Source organism: Erithacus rubecula, assembly GCF_903797595.1.
Source record: "Erithacus rubecula genome assembly, chromosome: 18".
Lineage (NCBI taxonomy): Eukaryota > Metazoa > Chordata > Aves > Passeriformes > Muscicapidae > Erithacus > Erithacus rubecula.
Genome location: NC_136670.1, coordinates 7,614,952 through 7,640,340, shown reverse-complemented (window position 1 = coordinate 7,640,340; position 25,389 = coordinate 7,614,952). Strand labels below are relative to the sequence as shown.

The window sequence follows — 25,389 nt, the reverse complement described above, 5'->3', positions numbered from 1 at the left end:
AGCGCGGCACTCCCCGGTACCCCCGGTACCGCCCGGCTACCCGGCACGCCCCGGTACCCCGGTACTCCCCGGCGCTCCCGGTACCCCCCGCTAGACACGGCACGCACCGCTACCCCCCGGTCACCCGGTACGCCGATGCCCCCGATACTACCCCCACGGCAGCCTCCGATACCGCCACCCGGGCAGCACAGAACCGCCGGTGACTCTCGGTACCTTCAGACAAGCATCCCGGTACGCCGGCACTCTCTGTGCTCTCAGGCACCCACCCGTGGATGCTCCAACTCCTACTAGTAACCCGCTGCTCCCCAGGTCTAGGCACCCCGATGTCCCCGGTGACCCTGACATCCACACCCTCGAGAGCACCCCCACCCCTCGCGGATCGTCGGGGGCCTGTGCAGGGGTCTGACCGGTCGGAACACTGAGTATCACCCCGGAATGCTGCGCTTGAACCCTCTCCTGCTGGCCCACCGGGCTCCCGGAACACCCATTGCGCCCGGTCATCCGGGCAAAGCCCCGGCCCGGAACAGTCCCCGGGCCGCTCACTAGGGCTTGCACCACTCGGCGTCACGCGTTGTGGGAACACCGACGCCTCCGTGGACACGTCTCCGCCAGCCATTCCAGTTGTCTCCCAGCGGGTCGGCCCCCGGCGGGGACGGGAGTGCCGGGCGGGGAACGCGCAGCCCACGAGGCGAACACGCGGCTCCCCGGTGCCACGAGTGGGGCCACGCCCCTCCCGGTAAGGCCCCGCCCCCTCCGCTGGGCGGCACCAATGGGGCGGCGGCGGCGGAGCTGTTGCCCCGGAGACCGCGGGCTGCCCGCCGGGGGCCGCGCCCATTGGTTGTCGCCGCGGCGCGCGGGCCCGCCGGGGGCCGCGCCCATTGGCTGCGCCGCCGCCGCCAGTTGCTGTGGTGACAGGGGACCGACCCGAGCGGGCACCGCGACCGACCGGGCACCACGGGCTGAGCCGTCCGGGGGTCTGAGCACGAGCTGTGCCTTGTCCCGACCCTAGCGGCTGGCCCCACAATGCGGCCGGGACACCGGCGGCCCTCCCGCAGCCCCGGCGCTGTCCACGCCGTCCCGGAGCCGCGATGCGCGGGGAACACCACATGGTCCTGCACCTCGGCTTTGTGCCGGGCCTGCGGGCGGCGCCTGCCCGAGCCGTTCCCGCTCGGTATAGCCGGAGGTCATGCCCGGCACCGGTCACCCGTATGGCCCTGGCAAGGAGCACCTGCTCGGTCGATCCCACTCAGCTCCGGTGTTCGCTGCCACCCCGCCGGCAGGACCGGCTGGGTGCCCATTAGCACCGAACGCCCGTGGCGTCGAGCAGCTCTGCGGGGCGGGAGGCGGCTGCTCATCCCCGTTAGTCCCGTGCACCGGGCCCGCCTCTCTCCGGGCTCCCAGGGACGGCCCGTTCTTCTGCTCTCTCCCGGCCCCGGCCACCCCACAAGCAGCCCGGGGCCAGTCCCGCCGGGCTGCTGAGGCTGCCACAGCTGCTTCCAGCCCCGGACACTCAGACCGTGCCCGGTGGATCCCGTCCCGGTGACCGTGTCCCGGTGCGGTGCCGGGGCGGAGCCGGCAGGGGGCGTCCCTTCCGCCCGTTCCCGGGAGCGTGGGCCCCGCCCGGTCCCCGAGCCCATCCGCCGTGACCGTGGGGAGCGGCTCGGGTCACGGGGGACACCAGGCAACCTCAGAGGTCTTAGCGAAGAGGGGTTCCCAGGGGGTGATGGGGCCCGGGGGTCCCCGGAAGGCAGGGGATGGTGAGCATCAGTGGGATGTAGGGGTGTCCCAGGAGGCACAGAGGCTGCCAAATGGACAAAAGAGAAAGCCGGGATGAGTTCCCCATAGACCAGCAGCAGTATCACCTTTGCTACAGCCTACTAAATCCTTCCTCCATACTGTCCCTGGCTCCAGCTGGCTGCTGGAGCACCACTCTGCTTCCCAGAGCCATTCCTGTGTGGAGTGGCACCAGGCACGGTGACAGATTCCTCCGTGCTGCCAGTGCAAGCAGCAGTGCCTGAGGGTAAGGTCAGGGTTGGTGCAAGGGGAATTTCCCAGCTCTCAGGAATCAGCAGTAACTGGATTTCTCCCTGTGCAGAGGATGAAGGCAGTGGTGCAGACCTGCTGTCAGAACCAGCTGGACTCAGTAAGGGCAGAACTCCAGCAAATAGAAAAACAATGGAAAATAATCTGGGAAGCTACTTGCTCACATCACTGTGAAATGAGTCTATACAGTCTTGTTACCTTTGCTTTCCATCCTCGGTTAAAGACACTGTGTTGATCTTACAAATGTCAAACAATTCCATATCTGAGAATGAATCCCATTTGCCCTGTGGAGATGATCTTCCCATCAGCCTGCCGGGAGAGAGAGAGCACTGTGACACATGGCAACCTGTGCTTGGGGTGGGGGTCTGCTCATGGGATCATTCCTCCCAGCTCCTGCCCCCCGGGTACACACAGCATTTATTCTAAATTAAAATACCACCCTGTTGTGCAGACATTCAGCCAGAAAAGCAGCAGTGGTGTGGGTGTCAAGGGGGGCTGGATCTCCTGCACCAGGGTCTGGGTATGGCTGTAGCTATGGAGGCACGGGCTGAAGGAGGAGCAAAGCCTGGATCATGTCAGGAGGGAGGAGGCGAGTGGCTGTGTGATAGATTAGTGGAACTTAATTTTTTTCTGTTAAAAAAAAAAAAGATAAAAAAGGGGAATTAATTAGCCTCAGCAGCTGGTGGGGCTGGGGTTACTGAGGGTGGATGGGAGAAGAGTTAAAAATAGCAGGAAGGCCCAAGTGGAAAGTTTCTGTAACATCACAAGTCAGGCATTTGGTGCTTACCCGCCCTGACAGGCGGGAGCCTGTGCCAGAGCCCTCTCCACCATCCTCAGCCCTTTCCCACTGACCTCTCTGCAACTTTTCACACGACATCACCAGCCCTTCGTTTTGATAATTAACCCTTTACTTCCAGACACTGGACTTACATCTTGAAAGAGCAAAATCAGCCACAAATTGCTTAGCCTGGGAATGTGAGGGTGCAGAGGAGCACAGTGCTTATGCTGGCCTCCCTGGGTCCCTGCATGTCACTGGCAGGGTGTGGAGCCCAGAGGAGCTGTAACCCCCCTGTATCCATTCCTATCTGCATTTCAGCTTCTCCCCCTTAAAAATCCTCCTGTTTCCAGAGGCCCTGAGTGGAATTCACTGGTAGGTCTGAGCCCTATGCTGGGACACTCTGGATGCACAGTTTGTCCTCTGCTGAGACGGAGATGGATGAGGCAGCTCTGAGCAAGCCCAGCTTGCCGCACTTGTCCCCACTGCAACAAAGCAGATGTACCTGGCTGCTCCAACGGGCTTTCTCTGCTTCTGTTTGTCTTTCAGGATTGACAGTGAGAGCAGCTGAATTCATTCCTTCTCCCTCTCAGAGCCCCAGGAGCTGTGTCTGGCTTTGCTGCTCTGGGAAGGCTGAGCCTGTCATAGAGAGGGTGATCTGAGGATGGTAGAGCAGGGCTTGGGCTGGAACCGATTTTGGTGGTTGTGAGAGGGTCAGTGACTGTGGCAGACCATGAGGTGTGAGAAAATACTGCTGGATTGACCAGGGGTCAGGTTTGGCTCTGGTTTACACTAAAGAGGAGCTGGGCACTACTCTGGTTTAAATGTGTGTCCCTCTTCCCCTAGCTGCTTGCATGGTCCTGGGCCCCAGAACAAGCATCTGGGTTGACCCCACTGAAAGCCAGTGAAGTACCCTGGGGGCACAGAGAGGGTGGCACAGCTGACACAAGGCAGCTTCCCTCCACTCACATTGTGCCTCCTGACGACAGGGCTGCCATGAAGGGAACAGGACACCTCTGAGCACAGACCATCTGAGCAGTCACTCTGCTCCTGCTTCCGCTCCTCCTCATACTGAAACAGCCAAAGCACAGTGGCTTGCTCCCCCTCTATGCTTTGCCCCTCCTGCTCTCTCTCAGGTGCATGTCGGGTATCGAGGTCTTCCTCAGCATTCCCACCAGGGAGGGACACTTGGCTGATGTCACTCATCTAATGCCAGCACCTTGCCCAGTGCCTGGAGCAGCCAGGCTTAGATGAGGTGCCAAGCTGACTCCATTGCCTTCAGCCCTTCTTCCCCCCTCTGCTCAGCACCTTGGGCATTTGCTGATATGGTTTTATGGCACAATAAAGGTGTTACTATCTTTCCCGCCCTCGCCATCACTGTGCTCTGATCATGAAGGGTGTCCTGGGAACAGCCCTGGTGCCATGGGGTTCTGCCAGTATTTCCCAGTGTGGGTGGACTGGTGACCCAGTGTAGGGGTCAGTGTAGGCCTGCACTGGGACACTTTGGGACATTGTTGCCACTGTCCAGGATCACCAGACAGGTTCAAATAAAAACAGCTCCTGCAGTTGCCCATGCCAGAAGACCCCAAGCCTTGTATTCCATCACTGCAATTTGGAGACGGAGCTGCACAGGAAGGCTTCGGGCTTCTAGGTCCTGAAAAAACACACTGGGCAGGGTAGGACCGGGCCGGACCGGGCTCGGCTCGCTTCTTCCTTGGCGGAACCGAGCCTGGGCTGGAGAGACCACAGCTGGGAACCGGGATGACGCTGCTCCACACAGGACCGGAGCGCGGTGGAGCCCCCGCCCGCGGCAGCGCATCCGCAGCATCCCGATGTAACCTCTGCCCCCCCTGACCGAGGTACGGTCCCGGGGGAATTCCCTGTTCCCCGGCACTGCAAATCCCGAGGAGACCTCGGGGACCGGGACAGGGCGGCTGGGCCTGTGCGGGCGGGGGTGTGCCGGGCAGGGGAGGGATCGGAGCGGCAAGGGGCTCCACCTCCCGGGGATTAAAGCCCGGGGCGGACGGCAGTGCGGGTCTCCCGGGAAAGTTGTGCCCGAGCTGCCATCGGCTCAGAGCGGGAGCGGTTCCAGGCGCGGTCGGGGGCTACCGGGTGCGGGTGCCCTTCGGGGCGACACCCACTCCCCCGCCCCCCCTACGGCCCCCTGCCCTTGGTGCTGGCGATGACTCTGAACACTCAGCCCGGCAGCAGGAGCCCGCTGCGGCGGAGGGCCAGCACCCCGCTCTCGCGGCTGGGGGGCTCTGGGGCCACTTCGCGGGGTGAGCCCTGTCACCCCCAGCTCGGCCACACCGCCTCCGAGCCGGGCGGCAGGGCCCCCCGCGGCAGCTGCTCCCCCGGCTCCTCGGGCTCCCCAAGCCTCAGGAACCCCCGGTACCGAGTGGTGCTGCTGGGTGACCCCGGCGTGGGGAAGACCAGCCTGGTCAACCTCTTCGCCGGCGTCCAGGAGAGGGACCTTCAGGAGCAGCATGGAGGTGGGTGTCTGGTGGGGGGATCTGCTGCAGGGTCACCTGCGGGGCATCCCGTGGCCCCATGGTGGGACAAACCCATGTGCGAGGCGGAGAGGAGCCCGGGACCCGGCTGTGTGGGGAGTGCGGCACTGACCGCGTTCTGCTGGTGTCCCGCAGGGGCCGCGTACGAGCGCAGGCTGACCGTGGATGGCGAGGAGACCACGCTGCTGGTGCTGGACACCTGGGAGCCAGAGCAGCGGGTAAGGCGGGGCTGGGGGTTGGAGTGAGCTGGGTGAGCCAAGGGACATTTGTATGGACACAACTGCTGCCTTGGGGCCTCTGAGCGCTTTGAAGGACGACCTGGGGCCCCCCTGTCCGTCTCTGGGGCTCATCACTGTGGAGCACGGGATACACACTGAGCAAGACAGGCTGGGGTCACATCTCTGCCCAGCTTTGTGCCTGGGCATGGGAGGCTGCCCACTGTGTTCTCACTGGTGTGGGTTCTTGGATGATAACCGGTTTCAAAATGCATGGAAATCGTTTGGGAATGGGACTGAAGGATCCAATTGGGAAATCCACGAGTTGGTATTGCCAGCCAGAACACTTTAATGGACAGAACCGTGCTCCCAAGAGCCTGGCATAGGGCATTCCTCATGCCCAGAACATGAGGTATCTCCTGGACAGAAATACCAATGCTGCTGTTGCTGCCTCCCTCCTTCTCTTCATGCCAGGGCCCTGCATTCCTGTAGGTGCCACCAGGCAGTGAGGGATGGAGCTGTGGACAGGGGTGCAGCACCCAAATCCACTGAGGCTGTGTTTGGCACTAACCTGCACTGCCCACAGATGCCCCAGCACTGTAACACCCCGACAATGGCCCCTTTTTTTCCACTATGGCTTATTCCCACACTGCCCAGCAGCACATGGATGCAGGGTGCAGCACACACCACACTGTCCCAGTGCATTCCCGGGGGATTAACCCTCACCTCCTTATGCCAAGTTGAGTCCTACAGCTTCAATTTGTTGTTGATAGAGAGGAAAACTCCCAAACACTCCCCTCTAAATCAAGAGCTTTTAATTAACAGGGTATCACATCTTCTCCACAGTATAGGGGCTGGTGTGATGCACTGACAGGTCCCATCAGTGCCAGGGTGCTCTGTTGTCCCCTGTCAGTGGTCACAGCCACCATGGATTGGTGACACCTTGTTCCCCATGTGGTTTCAGGGTGAGGAGAGCCAGCGCCGTAGCCACTGCCTGCAGGTAGGGAACGCCTACATCATCGTTTACTCTGTCACTGACCGCGACAGCTTCGAGAGCGCCTCAGAGCTGCGCATCCAACTGCGCCGCGCGCGCCAGGCAGAGGACATCCCCATCATCCTGGTGGGCAACAAAACCGACCTGGTGCGGTGCCGTGAGGTGTCCGAGGAAGGTGAGTAGGGGGCGAAGGTTCTTGCTGGTGGAGACCCCTGAGGGGGCTGCATGCCCAGTTGCTTCCCCCACATCTGTCCCCTTGTCCCTGGATGTGCAGCTGCTGTTGTGCATGTGGCAGTGCCTGTCCCATGGCACTGGGATGCCAGCGGGGTCGTGCATTTCCCTGCCCTTTCCTTGCAGAGGGCCAGGCCTGTGCCGCCGTCTTCGACTGCAAGTTCATTGAGACGTCGGCAGCTCTGCAGCACAACGTGGCCGAGCTCTTCGAGGGGGTGGTGCGGCAGATCCGCCTGCGCCAAGGGGGCAAGAAGTCCCACCTGCACCCCACGCCTGGCCAGAAGCACAAGGAGAGCCTTGCCAGCAGAGCCCGGCACTTCCTCGACAGGCTGGTGACCAGGAACAGCAGTAGAGTGACCCTCAAAGTCCGTTCCAAGTCCTGCCATGACCTGTCTGTGCTCTGAGAGCCACAGTCCTGTCCCTCCACACACGCCGGCTGCGACTCTGCTCTCTGCTAGCAGTGTGGCCAGTGGCTCTGTGGAGAGCTCAGACAGGGCTGGAGTGATGCTGAGGATTTGGAGCTGTTTTCACTGGTGCTGAGGGATACAAAGGTGCTCTAGATCCAGCCATTCCCCTCCAGGAGAGGGGATAAGTGGGACCAGGTCCATGGAGTGGAGGATGAGATGGGTACCTGCACTTGGGGTGGTGAGATTTTGGATAACAGCTGCTCCTGCAGAGCCGGAGGTGAGGGGTGGCAGTGCCCCAGAGCAGGGCTACAGTCTACCAGGAGTGTGGCAGGTCCTGCTCGCAGTGCCATCCTTTGCAGGGCTGCAGGGACTTGCAAGGGCGCAGTGGCATTGTCCACCTTGGACAGCCTGGAGCCTGGCTGGGAAGAGGGGGCAGGAGAGCAGCAGCGGCATCACCTGGGACCCTGACCCTGCTGTGCCAGGGTTTTGTGCCATGTCTCACTGGCACCAGTGTTCTGTGCTCTCTCTGTACTGGTGTGATGGGGAAACCCTTGATCTGCAGAATAAACCATATCAGGGAGGTGCTGTTCTCTGCTGGGTCCCTGCCCTGGAGAGTCACATCCCAGAGCCACATGGTCAGATTGAAGCTCTGTTTCTTGCCTATGCCCAGGGCTCAGGATCTGCTTCCTGGTCTTGCCAGGCCTTGACTGGCTCCTCCATTGGCTGGAGTATCTTTGGGCAGGGAGAGCCTCTGTCCAGGGCTTCCTCTGGCCACCCTTGGTGGGGGTCCCAATTCCTCACCCAGTGGTCCAGCATTGTCCCCTGTGAAGTCCTCTGCATTTCCCAGCTCTGGAAAAGCCTCTGGGAAGGGGCTGAGCTCTGCTGAGCTGCAGGTTTAAAACTCCTGAGCACTGTGAAAGCTGGAGCCTGGGCAGGGAACAGGGCACTTGGTGGCTTCTGGTGCCCCAGGAAGGGACAGGGAGCAGGAGCCAAGCAGAATGGCAGAGCCAGGAAGGGACGTGCTTGGCTGCAGCAAGCAGGGAGTCACCCTGGGCACCCAGGGAGGCAATGCTGGAGCTGTGTGGGCTTTGCCTGTTGTTTTTAGGCTGTGCTGCCATCCAGCAGCTGGGACACCATGGGGAAACTGCTCGGCATCCCAGGCCTGATGCCAGGGAGGATCAGTGGTGCCCTCCTACCCGGGTCGGGAGTTTCCACTCGCTCTGTGGTCAGACCGTGGGGAACCACTGGCTGTGGCTGGCACAAATGGGACACTGGGATGGGACAGCACCCTGTTCCTATGGGAAACTAGTCTCTCCAGAGGTGCAAATCCCAAGCTTTGCCCTCAGAAACGGGGAGGTGGGTGCTCAGATTCTTTTCCATGCTGCTTAATGTCCATGGCATTGCTGCTCCATCCTCGCTGCTGCTCTGCCCTGGAGCTCCCGGCTCGCTGATTCCGGGTGCTGCTGGAGGCGATGCTGCGGTTCACACATCGTCAGCTGGGGCTGGGGGCTGCACCCGAGGGGCTCCTTGCTGCTGCCGGTCCCTCCCGCAGCTGCAGCTGGTGTTTCCCTGTGGCAGGAGGCGGGGGAGGGGGGCCACGGGATGGAAAGTTGGCAGTCAGCAGAGAGGGGAGTGGAAAGAATGAGCTCAAACCCAGAAAAATGCGGCCTTGCGGGAGGATGGGAGGAGTGGGAGGAGAGGCCAAGGGGGGCCACGGTGAGGCGCTGGGAAACGGAGCGAGGGTGGAAGGAGGAGGGAGGGTGGAAGGAAGAGGTGCTGGCAGGGGGCCAGGGACTGCCTGTGGCCCCCATCTGGGCCCACTCCTGGGGAAGGTGGTGCCAGGTCTCGGGGGTACCAGCTGCTCCAGCGGGTGCTCTCGGGGTAATCCCACTGCCATCTGCTTCTGGGTGGCCACTGGCACCAGTGCTGTCTGTCCCTGGGTGGCCATCAGTCCCAATGCCATCCATCCCTGGGCAGCCACCAGCCCTGGTACAGTCTCCCCTTCATCCCATGGGCTCCCTGGTGCCATCAGCCACAGTGCCCACCACCGTGCTCCCACCTCCCCGGGACCCTGGGACAGCAGCCCTGGACTCCCCATTTCACTCTGCCCTTTGTGAGGATTCCCAAGCCAGGGTGGGATTTTGAAGGGGGCAGTGACAGGGTCAGGAGCTGTGCTGTGCCAGGCTGGGTCATGGCAGGCAGCAGGGTGGGATGCAGGGGGATATGTGGGCACACTGCCTTCTGCTGCCCATCCTTCTGCTCTCTGGGAACAGCAGCAGGGAGAGGGCAGCATCCTGGGCAGGAGGCCAACCCTGCAGAGAGGGGCTCCCAGGAGGCCTGAAACACAGAGCTATGAATCACCCCACTCCTGAAATAGATTCCTTTTATTTAAAGTATAAAATTTAAGAGAAATTTTTAAAAAAACTTAAAGACTGGTGTTTTAATCCCTGCTGTGCTCCCATCTCCTGCCCGTGGCTCAGATCTAAACTGGGGGCAGCACCATTTCACTGAGCTCAAATCTTCACCGATTTTTGCTCCTCAGCAGACTTTTATTCCAGCGAGGAGAAGAATTGGTGGCACAGCCGAGCTGCCAGTGGCTTGGAGTATTTGTGAAGAAAACACAAATTTCGGCCAATTTTCCAGCAGAGCCCTGGTCCCAGTCCAGAATTTGCTGCGATTTATGAGGCATTTTACAGAGGAGCTCTTTGCTGTGACCACGGGTGGGCTGGGAGCAGCCAGGGGCATTCCCAAGAACAGCAGTGCACCGTTGGGAAAAGGTGAAGAGCAGGAAAAGCCAACTCGGGAGGAGCTGCCTCCTCCCAGCTCGTGCTCCAGAGGGGCTGCGGGAATCCGGGTCCCCATGCTGGCGTGAGCAGCTGGAACGGAGATCACACAGAGTTAAGGGGAATAAAACGGGTATTTATGGAGAGGCTTTCAAAGGCCACACCCTGGCAGTACCAGTGCCACAGTGTGGCCCCTGCCCGAATAGCTCCGAGATGGAACTAAAAGAGAGCTTGCTCACAACATCTCACATCTTTATAGACTTCACTTCATTTGCATACAGCAATCAACCATCCAATTAACAGTCTCAAATTGTAAGGTTTCATCCTCCTCGCCTCCTGGCTGGCCCGCCCTCCTCTTTTCACGTTGTTTATGCTTAGGGCATGAAGTTTGAAGAAACTGTCCTATAGCTGGAATCCGACTATTTCGCCTTTATCACCCCCGCGCTCTGCCCTTCTCCTGGCAGCGGGGCGGGGCCGGCGTCAGCGCGCCACGCGTGACGCACTTCCGGCCGGTAAGGGGACGTGTCGGTGCGGACCGCGGTGGGAGCAGCCGCCATGGAGGAGCCCGCGGCGCACAACGGCAGCGCCGCCGGGGCCGCGCCCGGGGCCGGCACCCCCGCCCGCCCGCCCGCCACCCCCGAGGGCATGGCGCTGGCCTACGGCAGCCTCGTCCTCATGGCGCTGCTGCCCATCTTCTTCGGGGCGCTGCGCTCCGTCAGCTGCGCCAAGAGCAAGGTACCCCCGCGGCTCGGGGCAGCCGGGCCTGTAGGCCTCGCCCCTCCCCAAGGGTCCCCCACGGGCGCTCCGCTCCACGGGCAGCTGCATGTCCCCGGCCCTGGGCCTGCAGGCGCGGGGGTCCCCGGGGAAGAGAGCTGGCTTCTCCCGGGGATTCTCCAACCACGGTCTCACCGCCCCGATAAATTCAAGTGCTGCAAAACACAACCGTCCCTTGTCCCTCCACAAGAGGGGCTGTGCTGGGGGGGCTCATGTGTGGCTGTGCCCCGCGGCACTGGGGCTGGTCTGGGGGTGCTCTCCTGCCTGCACACCCTGTTCTGTCCTGGTATTCCTCCCGCTGTTCTCTGCATTTCATAGCAGGAATTTAATCCCAGCTGTCGGGCTGCTGTAGCTCGGGAGGAAGGGACTGTTTTACACAGTCTGATCTATTACTATTTTTAAAATCTCCTTGTGTGCCCTTAAGCCTCATATCAGTGACTTCAGCTGATTTTGGGTGGCTTCTGACAGCCCAGGCAGGGAGGGTGCTTTGAGCAAAGCCCAGCCGTGGTTCAGGGCAGGGGGTTCTGATCTCTCATTCTTCAGGGAGCAGCGGGAATTTGGGTACCTCTGCCCTGCTGGGCACAGCATGACAACTGCTGTGCCTGGGATAAGCTGCACAAGGGCTTTTGAGGTGCCCTCGATCTGTGCTGGCCGCAGGTGTTTGCCTGAGTGAGATTAGATCTCTGAGCAGCAGCCAGCTGGGCCTGGAGCGGGCAGGGAACAGGCAGAAAGCAGCCAGCCCTCTGCCTCCTCTGAAAGCTGAAGATCTCCCATGGGAGATGGCTTGAGAGGGGCTGGATGAGCTGGTACAAACGTGTCTTAGAAGGGGTTTATAAATCTGAAGCTTTTGAGCATGAGAAGTGTCCCAAGAGCAAGGTGAGAGATGAGAAGGTGGCTGGAGGGATGCACCATGCACAGGGTGATCACAGATGGTGGCACAGATGGGGCTGGCTGGGTGTGAGCGGTGAGGGAGCTCAGCTTCCCTCTGGGCAGGGGAGAGAGGAGCAACGCCAGCACAGGATTTTTTCCTTTTCCAGGAGGAGAAAAGCAGTAAATTGTGGCTGCCCTGGGAAGGACAAGTGCAAGGTTTATTTTTTCCAGCTCAGACTCTGCCTCTGTCACAGCCTCACCTCCAGATATAACAGGGGCCAGTGTGTGTTTTGTCTCTCCCAAAACCACTGTGGAGCCATGCTTGCTTTGTCTGTTCATCACCTGCTGCTCAGGTGTGAAGCCAGAGCAGGGGCTGATCCATTCCTGTTCTCTGCTTCTCTCCCCAGAACTCCTCGGAGATGCCAGAGACCATCACCAGCCGAGACGCTGCTCGCTTTCCCATTGTTGCCAGTTGTACCCTCCTGGGGCTCTACCTCTTCTTTAAAGTGAGTGAGTGGCACTGGAGCTGGGGCAGGATCTCCTTCTTCCTGCCAAGAGCTCCCATAATGGGGTGACTCTGTTTTTGGCCCTTAGTGTTGGGACAGAAGGTGTGTAAGGCTGCACAGACCGAGCTCTTCGGTGTCACCGGGCAGGAGGACGTCAGTTCTTGCCTGAATTGTCACAGCTTGGGGGAAATCAGAGCCTGTTTGTGCACAGGTTGTTTCTGGAGAGCTGCCAAGGAGCAAATAGCCCTGAGCTCTTCCTGCCTCCATGGGCCAACCTGACAGGGCACAGGCTGGAGCCAGAGGGTGCCAGGGACTCTGAGGGGCAAGTGCTGTTGGCTCAGTGTTGTACTCCATGCTGTGCTCCTGGAGCCATTTCAGCTGCAGGCCTGGGGGAGCCCCTGTGTGATCAGGTGAAGTCTTTCAGACGTTCAGAGCCCACAGGCAGAGTCAGATGACCTGAGTAATGGATGGGAGCTATCAGCAGCACATGCTTTTGGTGGTGTGGAGATGTCTTGGGCTGCCCATGGAGGTCTGACACATAGCTGAGCTCCCAGAGGGATCTGGAGAGCTGCAGCACAGAATGGTTCTGTAGGCATTGCAGCTTCCAGCTGTGCTATTTTGGGATACCTGCAAGGTGTCAGGTTGCTCCTGGGTGGCCAGGAGGTGAGGGTTAAGATGCAGAGTTGGGAATGGTACAGTTCAGTCCCTTCTCTGCCAATGGCTGTGTGCCATGTGCTCTCCTATTCCAGAATCCCCCTTCCAGAAGAGCATAAAGGGCCCGGCATCCTTCCACACTGGCTTGTAGGGATGTGATTCAGCAAGGAAGCGTGTGACTTGGAGGGCAGGAGTTTTAATAATGCCCTATTTAATTAGGGCAGGGGATGCTGCTGCTCCCCTGGGCCTGGGCAGCCCCTGGGATTGGTGCCTCTCTCCCTGCTCTGCAGGGGAAGCTCTGGCCTCCTTTCTGCAGCACTGGAGTTATTTTTTGACCTGAGCAGCAGATGTGCAACAGCTCATGGGCCCATTGTGCTCATTCTTTGAGCACATGGCTATTTCCAACATATTCTCTCTCAGCATTCAGGAATTTGGGTTATTCTAGCTATTCTTCTCATCTCCCTGGAGCAGTGACACAGCAGCTGCCAACAGGAGCATGAGGATGGGGAGGATGATGTGGTAACTAACTCACCTGTGGTTTTGTCTTGCAGATATTCTCTCAAGAGTACATCAATCTTCTGCTTTCCATGTATTTCTTTGTGCTGGGGATCCTAGCCCTGTCCCACACTATCAGGTACAGCACAAGGATGGGTGTTCATTTTATTGGGAAGTTTCTAGAGCACCACTGCCTTGCAGCAGACCCGGGTCTTTGCCCAACCTCTTAGGCTGTTGTCCCTTGGTGGTGAGAACCAAAGCCCTGGGGGTCCTGAGGAGCCAGCACCCTATACAGCATCACTGGGAGAGCTTGTGGAGGTGTCAGTGGACACCATCATGGGACAAGACCAGTTCACCCTAAGGAATTTCTCTGGCACAAAATCAGAATAACAAGGATTGAGTCCAACTTCCAACCCTCCACAGGACAACTCCAAAAATCCCATCATGTTCCTGAGAGCGTTTTCCAAACAGTTCTTGAAATCTGGCAGGCTTGGGGCCATGGCCACTTCCCTGGGAAGTCTGTAACAGTGCCTAGGCACCCTCTGGGTGAAGAGCCTTTTCCTGATATCCAGCTTAAACCCCTTTTGGCACAGTCCTTGCTGCTCTGCAGAGGGGAGAGCTCTTCAGCACCCTTACTGGGATGGGTGACACGGGCAGCTGGAGCTCATGGTAATGTCCCTGGCCTCTCGTGGTGATGCATGGCACGAGGTGTTGAAAGCTCAGGCTGTTTCAGTAACTGAAAACGTCAAACTGGTTTCCTGTTTCCTGAGCTCTGGGGCGTTGGGGACCAGATGCTTTCCTTAGACTGGTGCTGGGCAAGGGCTTTGCTCTGCTCCTGGCTCTGCAGCAGAGCCAGTCAGTGGTGGCCCAGGCAATGCTGGGTACCCAGAGGCTTGCTGGGGGGCATAGGGTGTTTGCTGGGGTATGGAGTGGGTCCTCCTTTCTTCTGGGTGAGTCTCTATTTTCTTGCCCTGGCATATCTGGGGATTGTCACATATAGCCAGATCAGATCTCTGTACAGGATGAGTTGCTGTGGGTCCTGGCAGTCCCTGATAGAGCATGTGGCATTTCCCCACTTTGGGAGGGGGTGTGGGACCCCCCTCAAATGCAGAGGTGCTGGGCAGCACATCTTGCAGGGTTTCTGTCATAGTGCCCTTCTCTACACCTCTCGTTTCAGCCCCATGATGAACAGATTCTTCCCTGCAAATTTCCCCAACAAACAGTACCAGCTCCTCTTCACCCAGGGCTCCGGGGAGAGCAAGGAGGGTACGTTGGCTCACCGGTCTTTCAGGGGAGCCTGAATGTTTTCTGCCTTTACTGTTCTTTTTTATTTTTGGTTTTTTAGTTTTATGACTCTCAGCCCATGGAAACAACTTTCTCAAAGACTCCCCTCCTGGTCCCTACTGAGCTTCCATAGCCAGTGTGAGCCCCAGCAGAACTGGGTTGGCACTCTGCCTCTTTGCTGCCTCTGGCTGGCAGGGAGACCCCAGAAACACCTCCCAGAGTGCTATGGGGATGGAGCTATGGCTATTGTTAAAAGCACAGCCTTTATTTAAGCCCATTGGAAAGCACAGGTCTAACTAGTTTGTGCTGCCTAATCTGAGCCAGATCTTTGCACTGGCAGAAGATGCTTAGTTAAGTATCCTGCCTTGTAGCAGCTTTACTGGTAAGGGAGTATTTCTGGCGATACCACCAGGAGTTAACTGGCACAGGAAGAGGGAGAAGATTTGTCTCTCCCTGCCTTAGGCAGTGCCTGAATCCAATTTCCTTATTGACAGCAGGACCGTGGATGCTGTCCATGTGCAGAGTCTGGCTGAAGGAGAAGGTCTGACCTTTCCAGGGCCCACTGCTCATTCCCAGGCGGTTTGCACGTGTGTACCATGGGTACAGTCCCCTTGTTTAGGACATGAGCACTGAGCTCTGGGCTCCCCAGCTGTGGAATTACTCATCTCAGCCCTGTGAAGGAAGGGGAGCTGCCCAGCCTGCCCCAAATCTGACTTCTCGGTTTTCTTGCAGAAATAGTGAATTATGAGTTTGACACCAAGGATCTCGTGTGCCTGGCCTTGAGCAGTGTTGTGGGGGTCTGGTACCTGCTGAGGAAGGTAAGTGAGGCACAGCTGGGGACTCAGCTGGATTGGACATGGACTCATTTCCATGCGAGGTGGTTCCATGTACAGCAGGACCCAGATCTTCTTTTCCTGTCCTTCTCAGCACTGGATTGCCAACAATCTCTTTGGGCTGGCATTCTCCCTCAATGGGGTGGAGCTGCTGCACCTGAACAACGTCAGCACTGGCTGCATCTTGCTTGGGGGCCTCTTCATCTACGATGTGTTCTGGGTAAGCAGGATCATTCTGCAGGCTGTTGGTGGAATCATGTGTCTGGCATTCTGCCTTTCTGGAGGCACCATGCTGGCTGGACACACACTGGAGGTCAGAATTTTCACTTTCTCACCCCAGAGGGGTGTGGCAGGGTTGATGACAGAATCCACAGCGGCAGAATGTGGCTCATCAAGTGCTTTTTCTTTTATTCTCTGACTCAGCCCAGGGCTGGCAGGGACCTCATCAGGGCTATTGTGGGGTACTCAGTGTGTGTCATTTCCGGTCCTGTGTTCCTCACTATGGTCTTCCTAAGGCCTGACAGCTGCTGGGTGGGCTGGAGGCTGCTCTGGGGCACACTGAGCTTGCTTGTATGAGCTGTGCCTTGGCTCTGTCATCTGCTGGTTTTGTTAGTGTCGTTCTGTTCTCTTGCACAGAGGACCAGACCCTGGAATGCCTCAGCCAGTGCTGCACCCTTGACTTTTATTTTGAGGTTTTCCTTATTTCTTGCAGTGTATTTGAGCTGCTTTTGTAGAGGAAAGGAGGGTGGGGAAGGCAGGAATGCAGACGTGTGCTCTGCTCCATGCATGGGAGAATGTTTCTCCTTGTACTGCCCATATTCCCCAGTCCTTTCTGCTGCCTCCACCTCCTGAATCATCATGTTTCCAAATGTCTGAGAGCCTTGTATACACTGAGGTCTGTCCAGCAGCTCTGCAGCTGCCTGTGTAATCCCTCCATATTTATGCCTGGCTCCTGTGAGTTGTTTTGTACTTGGCCAGTGGTGCCCCTGTTTCCCAGGCTCGTTAACAGTCTGGGCTTTGCGGTTTTTAGCCTGTGGGCCACTTCCTCCACAGCTTTCAGCTGGAGAGGACTCTGCCTTCTGCCTTAGCACACCTGGTGCCCCAGGCCCTGCTTAGTGTCTTCCCAATGCTTTGGGGACAGTGAGTACACCCCTTTGCTCCCCACTTGCTGGCTGTCTCCCACCTTGGCTTCCCCATGGATCAGAGTATTGCTGGAGACTTGGGAAGGGCTGCCTTGAAGTGGAGGTCCTCATACTGTGCCCCTCTGCAGGAATTGGTTACTCAGATCTTGCATGGATTCAATCACAGTGAGATCCCAGGAAGGTTTCAAGGATGAAGGAGATATTAATGGGTTGATGCTATTGCCTCCACATAGTCTTGGGGGGGGGGGCATTTGATGCTCTTCCCTGATCCCAGTGTCGAGTTCTGTCACTCTGTGGCAATTGTCAGAACTTGCTGCATCTTATGGGAGTTAATCTGATGCTCTAAGATTTCCCTTTAATCCAAGCCTCCAGGATCTGGCTCACTCAATGCTAACCAGCACCTTTGTGCCTGCTGGACTGGAGGCTTGGAGATGGAAAGGTGCAGAGATCAGGGTTGCTGCCCTCAGTGTTTACAGTCCACCCCCCAAATGCTGCCAGTATTTACAGCTGATAGGACCATGCAAGTAAATGACCTCAGGGCAAACTGCAGTTGATCTGACACTTGCCCTGCTGGAACCTCCCTGCTGGGAGCTCCTGTCCTCCAACTGGACTTTACATGGAGCTGACTGATTAAGGCTGAGCTGAGGTGCAGGGCTGGGTGGTGGGCAGCAGCTGTCATGTGAATTCTGTCCCCATGCTGCTCTGAGAGCAGGACAGCCATAAAGCAGCCTCCTCTCCCAGAATGTGGGGTTGCTTGCAGGGCTCCTTCACCCATATTTTGGCAGGTCTTTGGCTGCTTTCTGCCACTGAGGCCACTCCTGGTCCTGGGTTGAGGCTGTAGCTGAACATGTGTGCATGTTCCTGTGCAGCTGAAGTCACCTTGGGCTCCTCTGTTCTAGGTCTTTGGCACCAATGTGATGGTGACAGTTGCCAAATCATTCGAGGCCCCAATAAAACGTGAGTAGATCTTCCTTGTGTGCTGGGGTCTATTTTGCTGCAAGCCCTGCCCCATGCACCCTCCACCTCTGGAGATGGCTCAGGCTGGGATGTGTGCAGGAACATTTCCTGCTGGTGAACCCTCTTCCTTGTCATTGGCCAGCCTCAAGCCAAAGCAGGTCTCCGGGAAGGGATGGTTTGCAGAGCCCTGGTCTGTCTGGGTCACTCTGCACCTTTGGAGTGTGAAATTTCACCTGCTTATGGAAACAGTCCATACCAAATAAACACCATGAAAGAAACAAAAAAAAACCTACAGTGCCCTGAAACAGCAGGAGGAGTGAACTGGTGCTGCTGTGGAGCATGTAGTAGCTTGGGTCCTGGAACCCCTTGGTTTCTTGTCCTGGAATTGTCCCAGAAAGAACAAGGAAAGTGACAGGGAAGGAGGGGCTGAGGGCAGGTCCCTTGCCCTGCTCTGGTCCCTGTTTGGCAGGCCCGGTAGACCTGGGGTCTGCTCAGTGGGGACACTCCCCTCACTGTGCCTTGCTCTGTTCCTCGCAGTGGTTTTCCCTCAGGATCTGCTGGAGAAGGGACTGGACGCCGACAACTTCGCCATGCTGGGACTGGGAGACATTGTCATTCCGGGTGAGGACAGAAAAGAGGATGGGACTGGGGTGTGCTCTGGGGGGAGCTGAGCGGGTGCCGGTGGGTGGGAGTCTCCCGCCGGTCCGGGTGCTGTCCCGGTGCCGCGCACCACGAGAGGGCACTGTCACCCCAGGCACGGCACCCGAGCGCCGTGGGGCTGCCCTGCCTCCCTCAGCCTGCCCTGCCCCTGCAGCCCCTCGCTGTCCCTTCCCTGCTCCTCTGGCCCCCGCTGTCCCTCCTCTGGCACTTGCAGCCCCTCATTGTTTCCTTCTCCCTGCAGGGATCTTCATTGCCTTGCTGCTGCGGTTTGATATCAGGTGAGCAGGCGGCAGGGAAGGGTCTCTGGCAGGTTGGATCTTGCAGCATATTTGAGCTGCTTTTGTAGAGGGGAAAAAAGGGAAGGGGGAGCCAAGAGTGCAGGCACGTGCTCCCTTCTGTAGCTGGGTGTGGGGACACACCAGGGGTTTAAGGAAAAGCTCTTGGAAGAGGGGACTGGTTCTGTTGGTATGTCCTGAACATTAGGGGAAAGTGGTTGAGTTTTAGCATAGGTAGGGCAGGCAGCATAGGGATGGGGGTCAGGGCAGCAGCCCTATAGAGCCTCACCAGCTCCATGGAACCAAGCAGTGGAGGGCAGTGAGAGAAGCAGTGACAGCGTGGGAAAGAGCCACGGGAGCTGCACCTGGGAGGTGCTCGCATGGATGCAAATCGGTGCCTGGCAGTGCTGGCTGCCTCCAGGTTGCCACTGACATTGGGGGAAGCAGCTCCTTCCCATATAGGGAAGCTGCACCTACAGCTGGGCTGCAGCAGTTGCCCCACACTGAAAGGCTCCTGGAAATGGGGTGCTCTGTGACTGCAGTGGTGTGGCCCCACTCCCACTGCTCTTGCACAGACTCTCTCCAGTCTGTGCCAGCTCTTCCAGGTGTTACCACCCACATCCTGCCTGCACCTGCTGGGAATCCCAGTTCCCGCAGCCTGCCCTGTGATAAAATAGCAACTGCTGAGAACCTGGAACTGTCCCATCTCCACCAAGACATTGGGACCTTCTCCCTGGGTCTCAGCCCCAATTCCTACCTTCCCAGTTGCCATCCAGCAGCAGGATCACTTGCCTTCTTCTCTTCTCCAGACCCTCAATTGGGTATTATTGCCTTCAGTCTCACACTGCTCCCACAGCACCAGGGGCTGCACAGGCAGAGCATTGCTCCCTACAGTCTACTGTGGTGGCATATGACTAAGAGTACCAGGCCATTTCAGTTTTGTTCCCTGACTTTCCAGACTGGAGATCATTGAGCTCTTCCCTTTCCCTGCAGCCTGAAGAAGAACACGCACACGTATTTCTATACCAGCTTTGTGGCCTACATCTTTGGGCTGGGCCTCACCATATTCATCATGCACATCTTCAAGCATGCCCAGGTGAGCTCCACCCTGCTGCCTCCTGTGGATGCACATCCAAGTGGGTCAGGCCAGCTTGGCCACAAAGTTTGTGCATCCTGCCAGGAAAAAGTAGATTTATTCCTTCTCTTGGCTTTGATTTTCCAGTGCCTGCCTGTACCTTTCCCTGCCCAAAGCTCCTGTGCCCAGCTGGAGCAGAGACCTGCTTGAGGCAAGGCTCCTTGTTTCCAACAACAGCCCCTCAGACAGGAGCCCCGTGTTTCTTGGCTCTTTGCAACCAAGCTGCCCTGAGCACCCACTGGCTGTGCTGCAGGGGGCACTGTGCTCTGCACGGGGGCTCCCAGTGTGTTCATGGCCCACCGGGACATCACAGTGAGGATTTTCACAGAATCCCAGAATGGTTTGGGAAGGAGACCATCCTGTTTTAATTCCCCTGCCGTGGGCAGAGACACCAACTACTGTACTAGTCTGCTCCACACCCTGTTCCAACCTGGCCTTGAACACTTCCAGGGATTGAACATCCTCAGCTTTGTTGGGCAGCTTGTGCCAGGATCTCACCACCCTCACAGGAAAGAATTTCCTCCTAATACCTGATGTAGCTTCATACTGCTGCAGCTCCCACTTAGCTCTTGAAGGTGCTTTTTGGGGTGTTAATTCCCTGTATGATAGATACCACGGGTGCAGAGGGGACAAGGCCACGAGCTCGCCTTGCACTCTTCCCTCGGGGTGATTTGTGGTTTGGTTTAACAGTTGTTTTTCTTCCCCACAGCCTGCGCTGCTGTACCTGGTCCCCGCCTGCATTGGATTCCCGCTTCTCGTGGCCTTGGCAAAGGGAGAAGTAACCGAAATGTTCAGGTGAGCCTCAGCTGGCGATGGAGCTGTTTTGCCGGCGGCGCTGGAGCCCGTGAAGCGTGCAGATGTTCCCACGCCCGGGCACAGCTGGAGGGACGGGTTCATGTGGGCACGCTCTGGGTGTGTGACAGCACGTGCGTGGGTGGGTCTGTGTTTGTACATGCCGGGCCTGGCTCCAGCCCCTCCCGGGAGCTGGGTGGGAGCTGTGCTGTGCTACCAGCAGGCAGCACCTGGTGTTGCTTTACGCCCCAGTGACAGACTCTTCCCATGCGCTGGCAGGCAGGCAGGGGAGGGTGGGACTGCACACCTGGTGTGGAGATACTTGGTCATTGTGTCCCAGGGCCTGTGGGTGGGGAAAAATGAAGCCAGAGCCGGCTGTGAAAGCAGCCAAGGCTGGTTCGAGCACATCCTGACCTCCCCACTTGGGCAAAGTCTCCTGGTTTGCAGCAGTCTCCCTGCCCCAGTGGATGTGGGTACAGAGGAAGGGGGACTGGGCTGCTGTGCTCAGCTGTTCTTGGAGCCTGTCCAGGCTGTCAGTGGGCAGCTCTGGCCTCCTGCCTGAAAGCTGTTTCTCTGCCATGCTTGAGACGTGGTGGTGGCTCAGCACAGTAACAATGGTTGATGTAGAGGAGGGAAGGGAGCATCCTAAAGCAGGGCTATGTACCCTCCTGCCTCCCCACTACCCCAGCCCAAGGAGCATTCCTGAGCTCCCTGCCTGCTCAGAGAGAAACTGGGCGCAACGGGAAGCCAGCTGTCCTCCCTCCCTCCCCTCCCCTGGGAGATGCAGGTATGCATGTTCCCAGCGGCTCTCAGCTGGGCCGTCCCCAGCCCTGCCGCACCTGCCCCTCCTTTGATGTTTGCTTCTGACAATCGCTGCTGCAGGCACTGAGTGTCCTGGGATCGTCCTTCCTGTGCACCTGGGATCCTGCAGCCGCTTTCCCCAGTGCCGTGACTCACCAGCTGACAGCAGCAGCACCTCCTGCCAGGAAACTGGGGAGAGATGAGCTGTGAGATTGGGTCCACTGGGCAGCAAGGAGCGCAGGGAGCCTGGCAGCCAGGGGCTAGTGCCCTCCCAGAGCAGTGGCACAAGCTGCTCCAACAGGAAAATGTTGCGAGGGCAAGGGCAGGATGCTGGAGGGTTGCAAACTTGATGGCCCCTGAGGGCCAGACCTCCCTAGAAGTAGCTCCAGTTGCAGGCAGAGGAAGTGGGATTCAGAGGGACTGATGCCTGGAGGGCAGTGGCTCCCACCACAGGAATCCCACCAGGTGTAGCTCTGCTCTTCTGCTTTGGTGCACTCTGATAACCCCTGGAGCTGGCAGTTCCTGTGTTCTCTGCCTGCCCATGGTGTCTCACAGCAGTGAGGGTCTGCAGGCAGGGTGGGAATGAGCAGATCTGTGCTGCAGGCCCAGGGAAGGGGTACTTTTGGAGCAGGGGTCAATGACACTGGGATCAGCTCCATGGCTCTCAGCCTTGCCAAACCTCCCTAGGCTAGGCAGGAGGCTCCACTCTGCCTCTCTCTGCAGTGGGAACCCATCCTGCTGTGGGCATGCTGTCCTCGAGCAGCAGGACATGGTCTGCTCCATCTCTCTGTCACCTGCCCAGCCCCTGGGCTGCTCCACTGCTACCTTTCCACTGCCCAGGCTTGCTCTCCCTAGGTTCTGGCTGTCTGGCTCTGCTCATGCCAGTGGGAGCTGCCTCATCCCCGAGTTTCAGTGCTCAGTGCTGCAGCCCTGTCCTGCTTTTCCATGCTGCAGCCCTGTCCTGGAGTCTGCAGGCAAGGAGAGGCCAGCGGGTGCGAGCAGGTGAAGGGGGATGTCAGACTTCCTAAGCAGGGTGGTGCGTTCTCTGTGCTCTCACTCCAAAACTCTTCTGCTTTTTCTCTCTCTCTCCCTCCCCCCTCATTTCTGTCCTTGTCTTTCCCTTCCTGCTTCCTCTCTCTCCTGCAGCTATGAATCCTCTGCTGAAATCTTGCCTCACACACCAAGACTTACCCACTTCCCCACGGTGTCTGGCTCGCCGGCCAGCCTGGCTGATTCCATGCAGCAGAAACTGTCCTGTCCCCGCCGACGCCGGCAGCAGAGCCCTAGTGCCATGTAGCCACTGCCACCGGGGCCCCTTGTCTGTCGCTCTGGCCAGGTAGGGGCAGGTCCTGGCTCTCCCTGGCCCAAGCCCTCCCTGTTCCCAGCTCTCCTTACTCCGTGGGCAGATGCTGGAGCTGTTGCTGCACTGCTGTAGGCCAGATTCTCTCCCGTTCTGAGAGAGGAGAGTGGGAAGGACAAGAAGATTTGACATTCCAGACCTTTGTCCTTTCTGCTTAGAGCAGCAATCCCATTTCCTTAGCCAGAGCCCTGGGGCCACTGCTGGAGGGGGTTTGCAGCCAGAGGAGTGAGACCCTGGGAGGGAACACTGCTGTTGGTCTTGCTGCAGTTCCCTTGTTAACCAGCCCTGCTGGCACCAGTGCTCAGCCAAGGAAAGCATGTGTTATCCAGGATATCCAGTAGTGCTCTTGAGAACAAGGACAGATTCCTGGGCCCAGAGCTTGCCCCTGGCTGGATCCACCCTATCCTTGGACATGTCTGGAGGGGTTGCATTCCTCATCTCCCTGCCTGGGCTCTGCCCCATGGCGCTTCCTGGGGGCTGATGGTTGGAGCCCACCTTGTCCTCAACAGCATTAGGGTCCCAAGTCCACAGGCTAGGCTGTCCCCATGTGGCACAGGGCTCTGTCCCCAGGGAGGAGTTGGCCCCACTCATGTTCATCTTGTCCCCAGCTATGAGGAGAGCTCAACCCCTAAGGAGGCACCCGGGGCTTCCAAAGAAGAGCCAACAGAAGCCTCCAAGAAGGAGAAGTGACCTTGCCCATGGGCCGTGCCCGGTGCTGCTGGGCTGAGGCCCTTCAAGACCCTCTGCAAGTGACAGACGACGAAACAATTGTGCAAGAGCATCGTGTTGTGTGTGTCGGATCAGCCACCCAGGTGGGGTATCGATGTATGCCGGTTTTTAAATTTTGTATTGTGCATTTGCTTTCTCTCATATTAAACCATATTGAAGGAAGGAGTGCTGGTGTGGCCATGCCCCTGCTCAGCCGCCCAGCCGGCACCGGGATTGGCATCCAGCTCACCCGCCTTCTCCCACTGGGGCTGGTGGCCATTGTCTGGCTGTTTCCAAGTGACCAAGTGGCTGTCCCCTTCCCCCTCCCACTTCTCTGGCACTGGGCCTTCCCTCAGCCTGGCCCCTGCTCTGAAATGCCCAGATTTAGGGCCGGAGTCACTGAGCACTGAGTGGGTTCAAGCCAGGGTCTAGCCTCAGAGAAGGGCGACTGAACAGGGATTGGGATGCAGGAACCCTGCAGGGTGGGGACGTGCTCTGCCACAGCAGCTGAAGCTAACACCCCATGGCCTGGGGGAAGAGAAATGGGAGGAGTAGGGCTGGGTGACCCCAAACCCAGCCCTGGAGCAGAGTGAGGACAGCATGGATTGTCACCCTTCCTTGCAGGGAGCCGGGCACCATCCTGCACCCCTTGGGGCTGGGATGGGCACAAGATGCTGGTGCAGGCATGGGGGCTGAAGAGGCTGCAGGCAGGGGCAGCTCCAGCATCCATCTCGGCTTCCACTGGGACCAGCTGCCCTGTGTCCCGCAGCACTGGCAGTGTCCTCCCTACCCCTCCTGGGGGCCCACATGTGGAGGATCCTGCATCCCTTTGGCCATGCCCACTGCCAGAATAAATAGAAAGTGTTTGCTGGCTTGGCAGCTCTTCCACAAAAGCCGTATTGAACCATTATTCCCTGCGCCGGCTGCGAGCACTAAAAGTGGCGCCTCGCGTTCTGCCATCTAATGACCCTTCGTAGGCTCCTACAGATGTTTTCTATGACTTACAGCTCCTTTTCCAACAGCCCTGTCCGCAAAAACAAGAGGGGCCACTTTAATTCCAATTAAATACCTCCAGCTAAGCAAACAGTGTGCAGCAGGGTCTGGGTACAGCGCAGCCGCCAGGCCCAGCCCACCGAGTCACTGAGTCTAGACTCCAGATGTGATTTCACCAGCCTCCAGTGTTCGTGGAAAAGGACTTGGGCTCTGCCGTGGGGTGCAGGACCCTACCCCAAGTCAGAACCCCTCTCCCCAGCCTTGTGTGTCCTTCAGTGTGCATTCTGGGAAGCTCTGCATCCTCCCTGGATTCGGGTGGTAGGAACTGCATCCCCATGCGGCCTCCAGAGGCCCCATGAGTGCAGGAGCAGGCTGGGGGTTCACAGATGGGGATCAGCATCACCCTCCTGCCTCCCTGCTGCCCTGCAGAGCTCCGAGCAGCTCCTGCCTGCTGTAGGTGTGGTGGAAGCGTGGCTGGGAGCTTTCCCAGGGCTGCAGGGAGCGGAAGGCCTGGGAAGGGGAGAGCGGGGTCACCCCTCACCCTGCCTGGCCGATAAGGCAGGGCTGGCCAGGAGGAAGGAAGTGTGTTGGGCCCTGCAAGGAGCCGCCAGTGGAGCCGGCACTGCAGCGCTCCCCGGCCCGCACTCGCCTCCTGCACCTGGGCCTGTGGCACCTCCGGTCCCGGCGGGGCCGAGGCCACACGGCTCCACTGTGTCTGGGCCACTGCTGGGCCACTTTCCCCTCTCGGCAGGGTCCCTCCGGCTTGGTGGGGGCTGCGGAAGCATGGATGTGCCGACTCAGGCAGGAAACCTGTCCACTTGACTGCACCCAGCTAGGGCAGGGGCCAAAGCTGCCCATTCTGCTGCCAGTAGATGTGGGATTTGGGATGATCCTCACCCACCCACTGCCCCATGGCACCTCATGGCAGTGGGGTTGATGCCCCTTGGCCAGGAGAGCTCATGGGCACATGCCCCTTTTGCCAAGCTCCCACCAGGAATTGCAGTGGGGTGGGATGGGATGGGCTGGGCTGAGCTGGGGGTGCACAGGATGCAAATGCCAGGCAAGGGGAAAGTGCTTTCATGTTTGTGGAGTGCTGGAGCCTGGGGTGAGGGGCTCTGTCTCTAGAGCTCTGTGGAGCCTCCCCATCACAGCAGGGGTGCAGCTGGGTGATGATGGGTGATGGGTGCTGCAG

The 25,389-nt window shown here is 58.6% G+C and overlaps 2 protein-coding genes across 6 annotated transcripts; both read left to right on the top strand.

The window, feature by feature from the left end:
- The first annotated feature begins 4,862 nt into the window (after nt 1-4,862).
- REM1 (RRAD and GEM like GTPase 1) lies at nt 4,863-9,579 on the top strand. The gene is made up of 4 exons (XM_079321694.1): nt 4,863-5,310; nt 5,464-5,546; nt 6,508-6,712; nt 6,895-9,579. Exons 1-4 carry the CDS (start codon nt 5,001-5,003, stop codon nt 7,170-7,172), a joined length of 876 nt encoding a protein of 291 aa, XP_079177820.1. The 5' UTR covers nt 4,863-5,000; the 3' UTR covers nt 7,173-9,579.
- Nucleotides 9,580-10,462: 883 nt separating this feature from the next.
- HM13 (histocompatibility minor 13) lies at nt 10,463-23,390 on the top strand. 5 transcript variants are annotated; one of them, XM_079321772.1, is made up of 14 exons: nt 10,463-10,693; nt 12,010-12,108; nt 13,314-13,396; nt 14,435-14,523; nt 15,274-15,359; nt 15,469-15,594; nt 17,416-17,473; nt 18,011-18,094; nt 18,375-18,411; nt 19,402-19,504; nt 20,253-20,338; nt 21,992-22,138; nt 22,283-22,472; nt 23,105-23,390. In XM_079321772.1, the coding sequence occupies exons 1-13, from the start codon at nt 10,514-10,516 to the stop codon at nt 22,431-22,433; spliced, it is 1,329 nt and encodes a 442-aa protein (XP_079177898.1). In that variant the 5' UTR covers nt 10,463-10,513; the 3' UTR covers nt 22,434-22,472; nt 23,105-23,390. The 5 variants fall into 5 exon arrangements, with proteins under 5 accessions (XP_079177898.1, XP_079177899.1, XP_079177901.1 ...); XM_079321773.1 differs by lacking the exon at nt 22,283-22,472 and having other exon boundaries at nt 10,464-10,693; XM_079321775.1 differs by lacking the exon at nt 22,283-22,472 and having other exon boundaries at nt 10,464-10,693; nt 21,992-22,172.
- Nucleotides 23,391-25,389: the final 1,999 nt, after the last annotated feature.

Excerpts from the sequence above, each read along its gene's own strand:
- REM1 (XM_079321694.1), top strand. The coding sequence starts at position 5,001 with ATGACTCTGAACACTCAGCCCGGCAGCAGGAGCCCGCTGCGGCGGAGG. Across the intron at positions 5,547-6,507 it reads CCTGGGAGCCAGAGCAGCGG|GGTGAGGAGAGCCAGCGCCG; the intron begins GTAAGGCGGGGC and ends ATGTGGTTTCAG. Across the intron at positions 6,713-6,894 it reads CCGTGAGGTGTCCGAGGAAG|AGGGCCAGGCCTGTGCCGCC; the intron begins GTGAGTAGGGGG and ends CTTTCCTTGCAG.
- HM13 (XM_079321772.1), top strand. The coding sequence starts at position 10,514 with ATGGAGGAGCCCGCGGCGCACAACGGCAGCGCCGCCGGGGCCGCGCCC. Across the intron at positions 10,694-12,009 it reads TCAGCTGCGCCAAGAGCAAG|AACTCCTCGGAGATGCCAGA; the intron begins GTACCCCCGCGG and ends TTCTCTCCCCAG. Across the intron at positions 18,095-18,374 it reads GGGAGACATTGTCATTCCGG|GGATCTTCATTGCCTTGCTG; the intron begins GTGAGGACAGAA and ends TTCTCCCTGCAG.